General features: G+C 36.4%; 1 protein-coding gene and 1 non-coding gene across 2 annotated transcripts; both read left to right on the top strand.

Moving 5' to 3' along the window:
* Positions 1 to 3,736: 3,736 nt before the first annotated feature.
* Positions 3,737 to 3,843, top strand: LOC141722639 (small nucleolar RNA R71). The gene has a single exon (XR_012575649.1). It is a non-coding gene; the product is annotated as a small nucleolar RNA R71 (small nucleolar RNA).
* A 3,247-nt stretch (positions 3,844 to 7,090) lies between these two features.
* LOC141718085 (xyloglucan glycosyltransferase 4-like) lies at positions 7,091 to 10,605 on the top strand. The gene is made up of 4 exons (XM_074520449.1): positions 7,091 to 7,972; positions 8,816 to 9,124; positions 9,219 to 9,623; positions 9,721 to 10,605. The coding sequence occupies exons 1-4, from the start codon at positions 7,358 to 7,360 to the stop codon at positions 10,354 to 10,356; spliced, it is 1,965 nt and encodes a 654-aa protein (XP_074376550.1). The 5' UTR covers positions 7,091 to 7,357; the 3' UTR covers positions 10,357 to 10,605.
* The last annotated feature ends 2,557 nt before the right edge of the window (positions 10,606 to 13,162 follow it).

Consider the following 13,162-nt stretch of genomic DNA (forward strand, 5'->3'; position numbering starts at 1 on the left):
ACATCTCATCCTTTCTCGTCAAATTTCCCACTCTTTGGCAACGATCACACCTTAAAACAAACTGATGAGCATCCTTAAACAAAGTAGGCCAGAAAAAACCTGCTTGCAGAATACGAGCTGCCGTCTTCTCACCACCATAGTGTCCATCATAAACTGTGGAGTGGCAGTCTCGTAATATCCCCTCCGTCTCACAGAACGGGATACATCTCCTGATGATCTGGTCAGCTCCCTGTCGAAACAAATATGGTTCATCCCACATATACCACTTCACCTCATGCAGAAACTTCTTATTTTGAGCTAAGGTCAAATTAGGAGGCATTATATTGCTGACAAGATAGTTTACAATATCTGCAAACCATGGCTCTTCCTCCTGAACTGCGAACAACTGCTCATCCGGAAAAGATTCATTGATCAATGTCTTATCTTGTGAAGTAGACTCGGGATTCTCCAACCTAGAGAGATGGTCAGCTACTTGATTCTCAGTACCTTTTCGATCCTTGATCTCTAAATCAAATTCCTGAAGTAAGAGCACCCAACGAATGAGTCTCGGCTTCGAATCCTTCTTGGAAACCAAATAGCGAATGGCCGCATGATCAGTGAATACTGTCACTTTAGTCCCAAGCAGATAAGATCGAAATTTCTCGAAACTAAAGACTATAGCCAAGAGCTCCTTCTCCGTAGTGGTGTAATTCATTTGGGCCCCATTTAAGGTCTTACTTGCATAGTAGACCACATGAAAGAGATTATTCTTGCGCTGCCCCAGAACTGCACCTACCGCATAATCACTCGCATCACACATCATCTCAAACGGCTCTGTCCAATCTGGTGCTGTAATAACTGGTGCAGTGATCAAACTCTTCTTGAGAGTCTCGAATGCGGCCAAACATTCATCATCAAATTTGAAAGGCACATCTTTCTCAAGCAAATTGCACAACGGCTTAGATATCTTCGAAAAGTCCTTGATGAACCGCCGATAAAAACACGCATGACCAAGAAAACTACAGATTCCTTTCACAGAAATAGGTGGTGGAAGATTTTCAATGACTCCCACCTTGGCCTTGTCCACCTCCAGACCCTTGCTAGAGACCTTATGCCCAAGAATAATGCCTTCACGCACCATAAAATGACATTTCTCCCAATTGAGCACCAAATTAGTTTCCACGCACCTTTTGAGTACGGCACGAAGATTATTCAAACATTCATCATACGAATGTCCAAAGACGGAGAAGTCGTCCATGAACACCTCAACATTATTTCCAATCATGTCAGAGAATATAGCCATCATACATCTCTGAAAAGTGGCTGGTGCGCCACATAACCAAAACGAAACTCTGCGAAAAGCAAATGTGCCAAATGGACAAGTGAAGGTAGTCTTTTCCTGATCCTCTAGTGCAATACAAATATGATTATACCATGAATAGCCATCCAGAAGACAATAATACTCATGATCAGTCAACCTGTCAAGCATCTGATCAATGAATGGAAGAGGGAAGTGATCCTTCCTCGTGGCTTTGTTCAACTTTCGATAATCCATGCATACTCTCCATCCTGTTACTGTTCGAGTGGTGATGAGCTCGTTCTTCTCATTTGCTACCACAGTAATACCTCCTTTCTTAGGCACACATTGTACGGGGCTCACCCAAGAACTATCAGAAATAGGATAAATGATGCCTGCATCTAGCCATTTCAGAATTTCTTTCTTCACCACTTCCTTCATGATAGGATTAAGTCTGCGCTGCTGCTCAACAGTCGGCTTACTACCTTCCTCTAGCAGAATTTTATGCATACAATATGAAGGGCTGATCCCCTTGATGTCTGCTATGGTCCATCCAATAGCTGATTTGAATTCTCTCAAATTCCTTAAGAGCTTGTCTTCCTCACTACCTGAAAGGTTAGATGCAATAATAACAGGTAAAATAGATGCATCACCTAAAAAAGCATACCTCAAGTGTTCAGGTAATGACTTGAGCTCCAAGGTAGGTGCTTCCTCTATTGATGGTTTGAGCTTTCCTTCAGCATTCTTGAGGTCAGAAGTACCAAGAGATTCAAACGGCATGTCCAGCTTTCACTTCCAGGGAGAAGCATTCAGATATTGTAATTGCTCGTTGCCATCTTCATCATCACTGTCAAAATCCCCCACTAAGGCCTTTTCCAATGTATCAGGCATTAGCATGCGATCGAGTTATGAAGTAACCGCAGAATCAATCACATCCACTTTTAAGCACTCCTCATCTTCTGTAGGGAATTTCATTGAGGTACGGCCAGTAGCCAAGAAAGGTCTTCCCAAGATTATGGGAATCTTCTTATCTTCCTCAAAATCCAGAATAACAAAATCTGCAGGAAAGAAGAGCTTATCCACCTTGACTAGCACATCCTCCACTATGCCCCTTGGGTAAGTAATAGAACGATCAGCCAATTATAGAGACATGTAGGTGGGTTTTGGATCAGGCAAATCAAACTTTTTAAAGATCGACAACGGCATCAGATTGATGCTTGCTCCCAAATCACAAAGGCACTTTTCAAAAGTCAACTTGCCAATGGTGCAAGGAATGGTGAAGCTACCTGGATCTTTAAGCTTTGGAGTTAACTTTTGCTGCAGAACAGCCTGCATTCTTCCGTTAGAGCAACGGTCTTAAGGTCATCCAGTTTCACCTTCCTTGAAAGAATATTCTTCATAAACTTCGCATAACTAGGCATTTGCTCCAGAGCCTCAGCGAAAGGTATATTGATGTGAAGTTTCTTGAACACCTCCAGAAACTTACCGAACTGTTTATCCAGCTTTTGTTGCTGCAATCTCTTAGGGAAAGGTGGTGGAGGATAGAGTTGTTTCTCCCCTGTATTACCCTCAGGCAGAGTGTGTTCAACAGTAGTCTTTCTTGGTTCCGCCGCTTTCTCCTTTTGCTTAGCTTCTTCATCTCTAACTTCAGCTTCTCCTTCTTCTGCCTTTTCAGCATCAGCAACTTTCCCAGACCTTAAGGTAATAGCCTTGACTTGCTCTTTAGCTTCCTTTCTGCCTGGTACTTCCGTATCACTGGGAAGTGTGCCAGGTTGATGATTTAGCACTGCATTGGCTATTTGACCGATTTGATTTTCCAAGGTCTTGATAGCAACCGCCTGACTCTTGCATAATAGCTTAAGTTCATCAAAATCAGCACTAGTAGGTGCAGCTGCACTTCCCTGTTGAGGATATGATTGCCTTTGAGCATACTGCTGTGGTTGTTGGAATCCAGGTGGATTAAACTGTTTACTCACACCTTGCTGATATGGTGGCTGAATAGCATTCTGGTTATTACCCCAGCTGAAATTTGGATGATTTCTGTTGTTAGGATGATAAGTAGCTGGCACAGGCTGCTGTTGTCGCTGATAATTATTCACATACTGAACAGATTGGTTGATAAGAGAACACTGATCCGTAGCATGAGAACCTGCACAAAGCTCATAAACCATAGCTATTTGATTAACTCCATATGTAGCTAGAGAATCAACCTTCATCGACAACGCCTGGAGCTGCGCTGCAATAGCGGTGGCTGCATCGACTTCCAGAATACATGCTACCTTCCCAGGAATCATCCTCTGAGTTGGGTTTTGATGCTCATTTGCATCCATAGTCTCGATAAGATTATAAGCTTCAGTATAGCTTTTGGCCCATAAGGCGCCTCCAGCTGCTGCATCGAGCATGGGCCGAGATTGGGCCCCCAAACCATTATAGAAACCAGTGATCACCATCCAATCGGGCATTCCATGATGTGGACACTTTCTCGACATTTCCTTGTAGCGTTCCCAAGCTTCGCACATAGATTTTGTAGGTTGCTGCGCAAACTGAGTAAGAGCACTCCTCATAGCAGCAGTCTTTGCCATCGGATAAAACTTCACCAAAAACTTTTGCGCAAGATCTTGCCAAGTAGTGATGGACCCAGCTGGTTCAGAATGTAACCAGTCCTTAGCTTTGTCCCTCAGTGAGAATGGGAAAAGCCTCAGCTTGATAGCCTCATCAGTCACGCCATTATACTTGAAAGTGCTGCAGATCTCGACAAAATTCCTTATGTGCATGTTGGGGTCTTCAGTCGCAGCTCCTCCAAAAGAAACAGAATTCTGCACCATCTGAATAGTGCCCGGCTTGATTTCAAAGGTGTTAGCTTGAATAGCTGGATGAAGAATGCTTGACTGAATGTCATCAATTTTAGGCCGAGAAAAGTCCATAAGAGCTGGATGAGCCTGAACAATACAATCACCCATGATTACTGGTTCTTTCTGCTCAGTTCCTGAATCCGAATCTTCAAAATCTATCTTCTCCGGAGTATCAAGAACTTCGTCTGTCTCCTCAGCTGTATCTAAAGTCCTCTTGCGAGTACGAGAACGAGTTTGCATAAACGCTCGCTAAAGTACCTGAAACACAACCATAAACAATAAGTAACAACTACGTCCTAGTCACTGAGTCCTAATGACCAATGATGGTAAGTATATAAACTAAACAAATACGTCGAGTCCCCGGCAGCGGTGCCAAAAACTTGTTAGGGCGGAAATACGCGCTAAAATACACGCAAGTATACGCGTTCGCAAGTAATATAGGATACTTTCTAGTTCGTTCCCACAGAGACTCAGACTAATTATTCTTCAATTAAACTCACACACCAACGTATGATTACTTCTCAATGTTAAGACACTAACACTTAGAATTGTTGACTAAATATTAACTACAATTAATTACTTAGTTTATCACTTAAATAACACTTCAATTAACAATATTAAAACACTCATGAGATCATAACTTCATTACTACTTCCTTCAATAGTTATTGTTATTACCTTTAGCATGTGACAGTGATGATATTAATCGAATAACACGAAACTGATAAAAGCCAACTTTCATTGTACTCATACCATTCTACCAAGCATCCACAATTAAGATAGAAGTTGAATATGCATCAATTATGTTGAGTTCCTATATGTCTACAGAAATTGACAACACAACGAATTAAGCACAAGTTATTCCTTTTGATTACACAGGGCGAATAAAACTGTTGGAGTTACCCACTAATCATGCATATCATACATGAACCTATGCTAGCATGGCAAGTTCTAAATCTTAAGATCCATCATCGCTTCACAAGAGATTAACACCCTATCTTATATGTTCGCGAAGCACATAAGACGAATACGCACAACCAATACTAAATATCATACAATCATCACACACTAAAGTATTAAACAATTAACTAAAGAATTCCATAGTAAATCCGTTGCGACCCCATGATCACGATTAGCCCATAATAGCACTTATCGTCATCATGAGTTCATATGAAATCATAATAAACAAACACAAGAAAATAATAACTAAACTAATTATATTAAATCAGAGTACGTCACAAGAGTAATTAAGTTCAAAGTAAGAAAACTAGCATCCAACGTTACAACGAAATAAGAATCACAAGAAAATATGCTTCCTCTTCGTTGCTGTGTGCTAAAACGGTCTTCTTCCTTATCTCCTTCGCTCCTTGCTTAATACCACGATCCAACCTCCTGAAAACGTCTCTAAATCTACTTATATAATAGTCCCATAAAACTCAGATTACATAGAAGTGGAAGCCAAACAGAAGTAGAAGTCCTAAAAATTTATCTTTTTTCCCGACCCTGCGCGCTGAGCGGGCGCTCAGCTTTCTGCGCGGCCGCACAGCTGAGCGGGCGCTCAGCTTTCTGCGCGGCCGCTCAGCATAGCTGAGCGGGCGCTCAGGACCCTACTGGAAAAATCCTGAGTTTGCTCCGTTTCTTCGCCGTAATCTGCCCCTTTCTTTCCTCTCGCAATGGTGAACACATGCCAAGGCTTATTCTTGATGATTACTCCTCCGAAATGCAACTAATACCCCGAAATGCATAAACACTAGAAAAACGTATCAAATACACAAAATACTTGATTTCAAGGTACCAATTTAAGCCATTTTAAGATGTTCTAAGTGGTATAAAATGCCACTTATCACCTAACAAGCTATAAAGCAACATATTATCCGAAATTAAGGTATTTAGGGTTTTAACAAACAAAAATCGAACAAATCAGAGGTATTTATGGATTTATAACACTTCACCTGATTAACCAGCAAAACAGTGCGGGAGTGAGAACGAGAGAGCTTCGCTAAAAAGAACTTCTCTAGAGAGAGAGCTTCGCTGATAAGTTTCGCTGATGAGAGGTTTGGTTACAAGTAATGAAACAGTGAGTCTGAGCATCTCAACCCCCAACCACTACTCTAAACTCCAGTACTCTAACTCCACTACCGTATTTTTGAAAAACGAAACCTAGTGGACCGTATGTACAACAATAAAACCTTGTGCGTGTAAGAAACGTAGTAATGATAAAAAGCACATTAATTGGACTAGTAAAAATAGAAATAAGAATAAAAAAAGTAGTATATAGAACAAATTCCCCTAATTTTTTTGATTATAAAAATGAACTCCACATCACAAATTAAAAATATGATAATGTCATTCGAAAAATATTTTGATAAAATATTTTGATAACGAGTACAGGTAATTAGCGCTACTCTTTGAAAATGTCTAACTGTCCCCTAGTTAAACAGATTATGTAGTTAAACCAATTATATATATCTTATACCTCAGACCTTTATGTTAGGATATTTTTATCACCGAAAGTTTACTTTTTCTAGAATTTATGAAATTAAATTACTAGAAATCACCTAATTTGTGACAAAATATTCCATAAATAAGGTAGAAGAGAACTTAACGAATTATTGCTAATTTTTTCTTTTAATGAAACTTTATTCAAACACATTAATTGTAATATATCTTTTACCAAATCTTACATTATCTAAAATATATTTATATATATTTTTTTCAAAGTACGTTAAAAAGCAATATTGCTTAGAGATTATCATTCTATCACAAATAATCAGAAGGAAATAAATACAAGATTGTGATACTTTTATTCCTTTTTACCATCTCCCGGCCATCCGATTAATACAATATTAAATATATTAGTTGACTTTATTATTCCTATTCACTATTAAGTCTGTCTTTAAAAAAAAGCCTGGCCTGAAGCTTCTATTTGCATCCCAAACTCATTCCGGAAAAAATAAAAATATGTTCATCACATTTTTATAGTAATGCTAATGTGCGTCTCCCCATTAAATTTGGACACATTTTCTCATTTCTTCCTATATTTATTTTTGAATCATTACTTCTGCTACCAAACTACCTTGTACTCATTAACTAAATTTCTTAGATTCTTGGTTTCTTTTGGAAAATAAAAAAGAAATATTTTTCAAAGATTTAGCATTTATTAGTAAAAAAGAAGAACTTTGCCTATATAATTTGCATTCTTTGCTTTTTACAATCATACATCAAGAAAAATGGCACCCAGTTCAGTTGTGGTGAAGATTGTAAATCCTACTAACTTTTCTTTAGTAGAGATGAATGATACAAAAGATAAACAAAAAGCTGCAAGTACTAAACAGTTATCATGGGTTCTTCTTCTCAAAGCTCAAAGATTGTTTTCATGGCTGTCAATGGCTGCTCCTGCCATCTTTTATTCATTCAAGAAAAGGGTAACTTTATCTGATGTTGGGGAAGAAGAGTCTAAATATAGAGGAAGATTGTATAGCTTTATAAGAATTTTTCTTGCAATTTCAGTGGTAGCTTTGGTTATAGAAATGGTTGCTTATTATAAGAAATGGGATTTAAAGATTACTCATCAATGGGAGGTTGAGGGGATTGTGCAGTGGTCTTATAAGGCTTGGCTTTCTTTTAGAGTTGATTATGTAGCACCTGCAATTATGAACCTTTCTAAATTCTGCATTGTTCTGTTCATGATTCAATCAGTGGATAGGTTTGCTCTTGGGATTTGGTGTTTTTGGATTAAGTGGAACAAGTTGAAGCCAGAAATTAACGGAGAAGCATATGATGATGAAGATTCTTTAAGTTTCCCAATGGTTCTTGTTCAGATTCCCATGTGCAATGAGAAAGAGGTACATCTCTCTCTCTCCCCCCCCCCCCCTCTCTCTCCATCTCGCGCTCTCTCTCTCTCTCTCTCTCTCTCACACACACACACACATATGACATAATTCACAAACTCCTCATTTACCCTGAAATTGCTAGCATTGGTACTAAAATTGGTAATTTGCTACACCTAACTATATCGGTTTAGTGACATGATTATTTTCGTAGTATTTGTGTAAGTTTTAGGCGGTTAGAGTTTTCAGGTTAAAATGATTTGGTGTAGAGAATGACCATATGAATTCATAATTTACTTATTTACTGTATTAGTTTCTGAGTACTTTATCTGCTGAGCTGTTCTAATAGTCCTAAAATCAATTGAAAACAAGAATATGCTTTTGAATAGGAAAGAATAATGAGAAATGTCCTTTTGCTTTTGGCAAGTTGTACATATATTACAGCTCTGAACAAACTACACTGGTATCCCGTACTTTCAAGTAACTGGTTTTAATTCTCATGCATAAGTGGTGGGAGTAAGATTTGCCTAAACACTGGACAGCTGTTTTTTGACATTTGGCAATTTGGTATGAGAATTGAGAATTGAATCCTCTCTTAATAGACAAGTTATTTTTTCTAGTCTTGTAAAATAACGTAGAAGTTTGTTTTTGATCATCTTTTTGGAAAAAACCATCTCACTGAGACGTCGCATTTGACTATAGATTCACCAATGAGTCACTCCATTAGCTCAATCTAAAAAGAATCTGTGTGGTAATGTGGTTTTAAACATTCCTTTTGTGCAGTTGATGTTCTTTTCTGCAATTGATATAATGTTACATTAGCAAAAAATAAATCGATGCATGTTTTATATTATTTAGGTTTTCGCAACATCCATATCTGCTGCTTGTCAGCTGGATTGGCCAAAAGAACGATTGTTGATTCAGGTTCTTGATGATTCTGACGATGAGCTTGTACAACTACTAATACAAGACGAGGTTGCTTCATGGAGAGAAAAAGGGATCAACATAGTATACAGACACCGGTTCATCCGAACTGGTTACAAGGCTGGAAATTTAAAGTCTGCGATGTCTTGTGACTATGTCAAAGACTACGAATTTGTGGCTATATTTGATGCAGACTTTCAGCCCTACCCTGATTATCTAAAGCTTACTGTACCTCACTTTCATGTAAGAATTCATCTCTTTTCAGTTACTTAATTGATCATTGACAAAGATTACATAATTTAAATTTAAGACGGTCGTGCTTCAATTTGCTTTTCAGCGAAACTCGGATATAGCCCTTGTTCAGGCTCGCTGGTCGTTTGTTAACAAAGAAGAGAATTTGCTCACTAGACTCCAAAACATTAATCTATGCTTTCATTTTGAGGTTGAACAACAAGTGAATGGTTTTTTCCTAAATTTCTTTGGATTTAATGGAACTGCTGGTGTTTGGAGGATTAAGGCCTTAGAAGACTCAGGAGGCTGGCTTGAGAGGACAACCGTAGAGGATATGGATATTGCAGTTCGAGCACACTTAAATGGTTGGAAATTTATCTACCTTAACGATGTCACAGTACCATGTGAACTACCAGAGTCTTATGAAGCATATAAGAAGCAACAGTACCGTTGGCACTCTGGTCCAATGCAACTCTTTAGACTATGTCTTCCTGCAATCTTAAGTTCCAAGGTTTGTCAATAATGTGGTGTCTAATACCTTTTCACTCTTAATAGCTGCAAGTCTTATAAGCTTACAAAATTGTATTAATTTGATTTTGATATTGCAGATATCGAAATGGAAGAAGGCTAACTTGATATTTCTATTTTTCCTTCTGAGGAAGCTGATTCTTCCCTTTTACTCATTTACTCTATTTTGTATCATCCTACCATTAACCATGTTTGTACCTGAGGCAGAATTACCCATTTGGGTTATCTGTTACGTCCCTATCTCCATGTCCATTTTAAACATCCTACCTGCACCAAAGTCTTTCCCATTCTTGATCCCATACCTGCTTTTCGAAAACACAATGTCTGTGACAAAGTTCAATGCGATGATATCAGGGCTATTTCAGCTCGGAAGCTCTTATGAGTGGATTGTTACAAAGAAAACAGGGAGATCATCTGAATCAGACTTATTTTCTCTTGCTGAGCGCGAAACAAAGACTTTAAACAATGAAAAGATTCTAAGGGGATTATCTGAATCTGGTCTTGATATGTTGGGTAAGCTAAAGGAACAAGAGGCCCCAGTATCAAAAAAGAAGAACAAGTTGTATAGAAAGGAACTTGCACTTGCCTTTTTACTACTCACTGCTGCTGCAAGAAGCCTGTTATCTGCTCATGGAATTCATTTCTACTATTTGCTTTTCCAAGGTTTGGCTTTTCTTGTCGTTGGACTGGACTTGATCGGAGAGCAGGTTAACTAAACACAAGCTATAATAATCATAAAATGACTCTGAGCTTGTCGGTTTTTGTATTCTTGGTACTAGAAACTAAAGAATTGATTGTTCTACACCATATAAAGTTTTGGTTTTTGAACAGAACTTGAGATAGTAGAGATTAGTTGGAAATTAGCATTTGATGGGCCAGCAGCACATAAGTAGACTTAATTTTTTTGATTGCATAATTACAACTGTTTCTCATAATCATGTACTTATATATAAATGATTCATATATCTCTTCTACTTTTGGAATCATAATCATGGGCTATAATTGTTGTTTGCACTTGTGGATTGTAATTGACACTCTAATCTCCCCCACTCAAAGAAAGGTCCTAATCCAAGCATTATGACAATGCTTTGCAAGCTGGCCTCTCACTTATTTATATTAAAAGGGCTGTTTCTAATATTCTGTAAGCTCAACTAAACAGAATTTGTCAAGTGGATTGCACTACGTACTGCCGGAGAAAAGTAAGAAATTGTAATCTGTTTTTGCATGTGTTAAAAGAAAATCATAACTTTTGCTTTCGATGATTGGATTGAAACAAACAAAGCTCACTAGTTTTATCAACATTGTACTTGCTAAATGACTGAGAGTGATTTGTATTCAATAATTAATATTGTTGGGTTTTTGGTAAAACCTATAACAGGAGCACAGGAACTACAAATATTTTTTGGGAGGTCAGCCGGATTTTTAAAAAAAATTACTGATTTGAAAATTAAGATTTGAGAAGAAATTTTTTATCTAATTTGAAAATCACAATAGTAATAATACAATGTCGCCCTTTTTTATAGTTAAATTCACACACATCTAGAAGTCCAACTCTTAATCTCTCTTACAAAAATCGAAACATCGACCACACTGTCTTCTTATTTTTCCCAAAAAATTAGGATTGAATCTAAATTTTATTTCCTTTTATAAAATTTTGGATTCAACTCTGACACTATCATATCAGCCCATCCAGTTGGATTCCATCTTGTCAACTGTGATGCCACTCATGTAACAGAATTGCCACGGTTGCATATTAATTTGCAAGTAACCCGCGTAATTAACAGGCAAGTAACACATGATAATATCAATAAAATGATAAACCGATAATAGTTGAATGTGTAGTTTTAGTTTTCTGGAATGAAACGAGAGTTGTTTCTTGTTCGTTAATCGTGATTGTCAACTATACTGTTAAATTGATGATAATCTGATAATTTATAAAAAAAAAATAACATGGTATTAGAGTTTGCTGATTGCGTTTCCTTCATTCTGATTTGTTTCATGAAATGACTACAATGACTGTTTTATTGATCGTCTTCGAAACATTTGCATCTTTGCCTTTTCTTAGATATTGATGTATAAAAATGTTTTTCAAAGTTTGAACCATTGAAACGTGTTTATCTTCTTCATGAATTGGTGATTATGCCTGAGTTCTAGTATTATTTTAAGCTTATGTGATATTTGATCATTTTCATGGATAGTACGATCATTTTGTTGATCTCCTAGAGATATGCTCTTTGATTTCTTCGTTTATTATCACCATGCTTTGTGATATCGTTTTCATCAATTTTGTAACTATTCGATCTTGTTGATCATTTTTTCTCTTGTTCATATAAAATATTGACAAAAGCTATGGCATCGTCATCGTCTACACAAAATGATCATGTAAGGGGAAATGTAACTTATAAATTTATAAATTAAAGTTAAAATGGGTGTGATATAAATATTATAATTTATAAGTTATTTATATATTTAGATAATTTTGAGTACAAATTACTTATAAGTTGATAATGTGTTTGCTAAGTTATAACTTATAAGTTATATTTTTTTTAAAACAAAATTAAAATGTATATTACAAATTACGTAAATTGATAATTTTGATAAACGAATGTGATTTTTTTTTTAAATAATGATAATGATCTCGGGATAAAACTATATTAAATACATTATTCATCTCGACTAAAATACTATTCATCCGGAATAAAAAAATAAAACTAAATATAATTAGTTTGGTTTAGTTTGACCAGTGTTATGCTCTCGGATTCAAACAAAACTATAAGGTATTTAGGTGTTTAGATGACTTATTCATAAATCAACTATTTTTTTTTGATAAAATCACAATTTATAAGTTAAAAAAATTAGAGTTGCAATTTTAATCAATAACTTTGATAAACAAATATAAAAATAAAAGAGAAATGTTATAATATTTATAATTACTCCTATTAATCTGGAAAAGAAGGAGATAAAATAATAAATACACACGTGTAAAATGGTGAGATCAGAATGGGAATGTACCCACCGGCCAACATTCAGCTTTTCACCATATTTCTTTTTATATGCCTGTTCATCTAGTTTGGCCAAAAGATCTGGTAAATTTGCTAACGGTCATTCAGCCCATATATGGTAATATTACCAGTTGCCAAAAAGGCACTATATCTAATTAAAGTAATCAGAATTCATCTAGTGTTTTTTTTATTCATCCTTCTAATACGTGTACAAATTAATTGATGTATATCAAATTTAATTGTAAGGTTTTAATAATCGGATACGAAACGTAATGTTGACTTTGTTAGCTAAGAACAAATTATAATTTATGAATGTACTACTAGTGCACCAAAAGTTACTTTTACCTTGTTAGCTAAAAACTAATTATGATTTGTGAATGGTATTATAAGTGCACCTTAAATCACTTCTCTTGAATATAAGTCTTGACGACGTTGTAATGATTTAGTGAAATGATTTAGTGATATCCCGATTGATGTTTAATCTAGATGAAAATGTATCTAGAAGCGTGTTATTTTTGAA

Source organism: Apium graveolens, chromosome 4, assembly GCF_009905375.1.
Source record: "Apium graveolens cultivar Ventura chromosome 4, ASM990537v1, whole genome shotgun sequence".
Taxonomy (NCBI): domain Eukaryota; kingdom Viridiplantae; phylum Streptophyta; class Magnoliopsida; order Apiales; family Apiaceae; genus Apium; species Apium graveolens.

Coding starts and splice junctions, on each gene's coding strand:
- LOC141718085 (XM_074520449.1), top strand. CDS start 7,358: ATGGCACCCAGTTCAGTTGTGGTGAAGATTGTAAATCCTACTAACTTT. Junction 7,973..8,815: donor CCATGTGCAATGAGAAAGAG/GTACATCTCTCT, acceptor TATATTATTTAG/GTTTTCGCAACATCCATATC. Junction 9,624..9,720: donor CTGCAATCTTAAGTTCCAAG/GTTTGTCAATAA, acceptor TTGATATTGCAG/ATATCGAAATGGAAGAAGGC.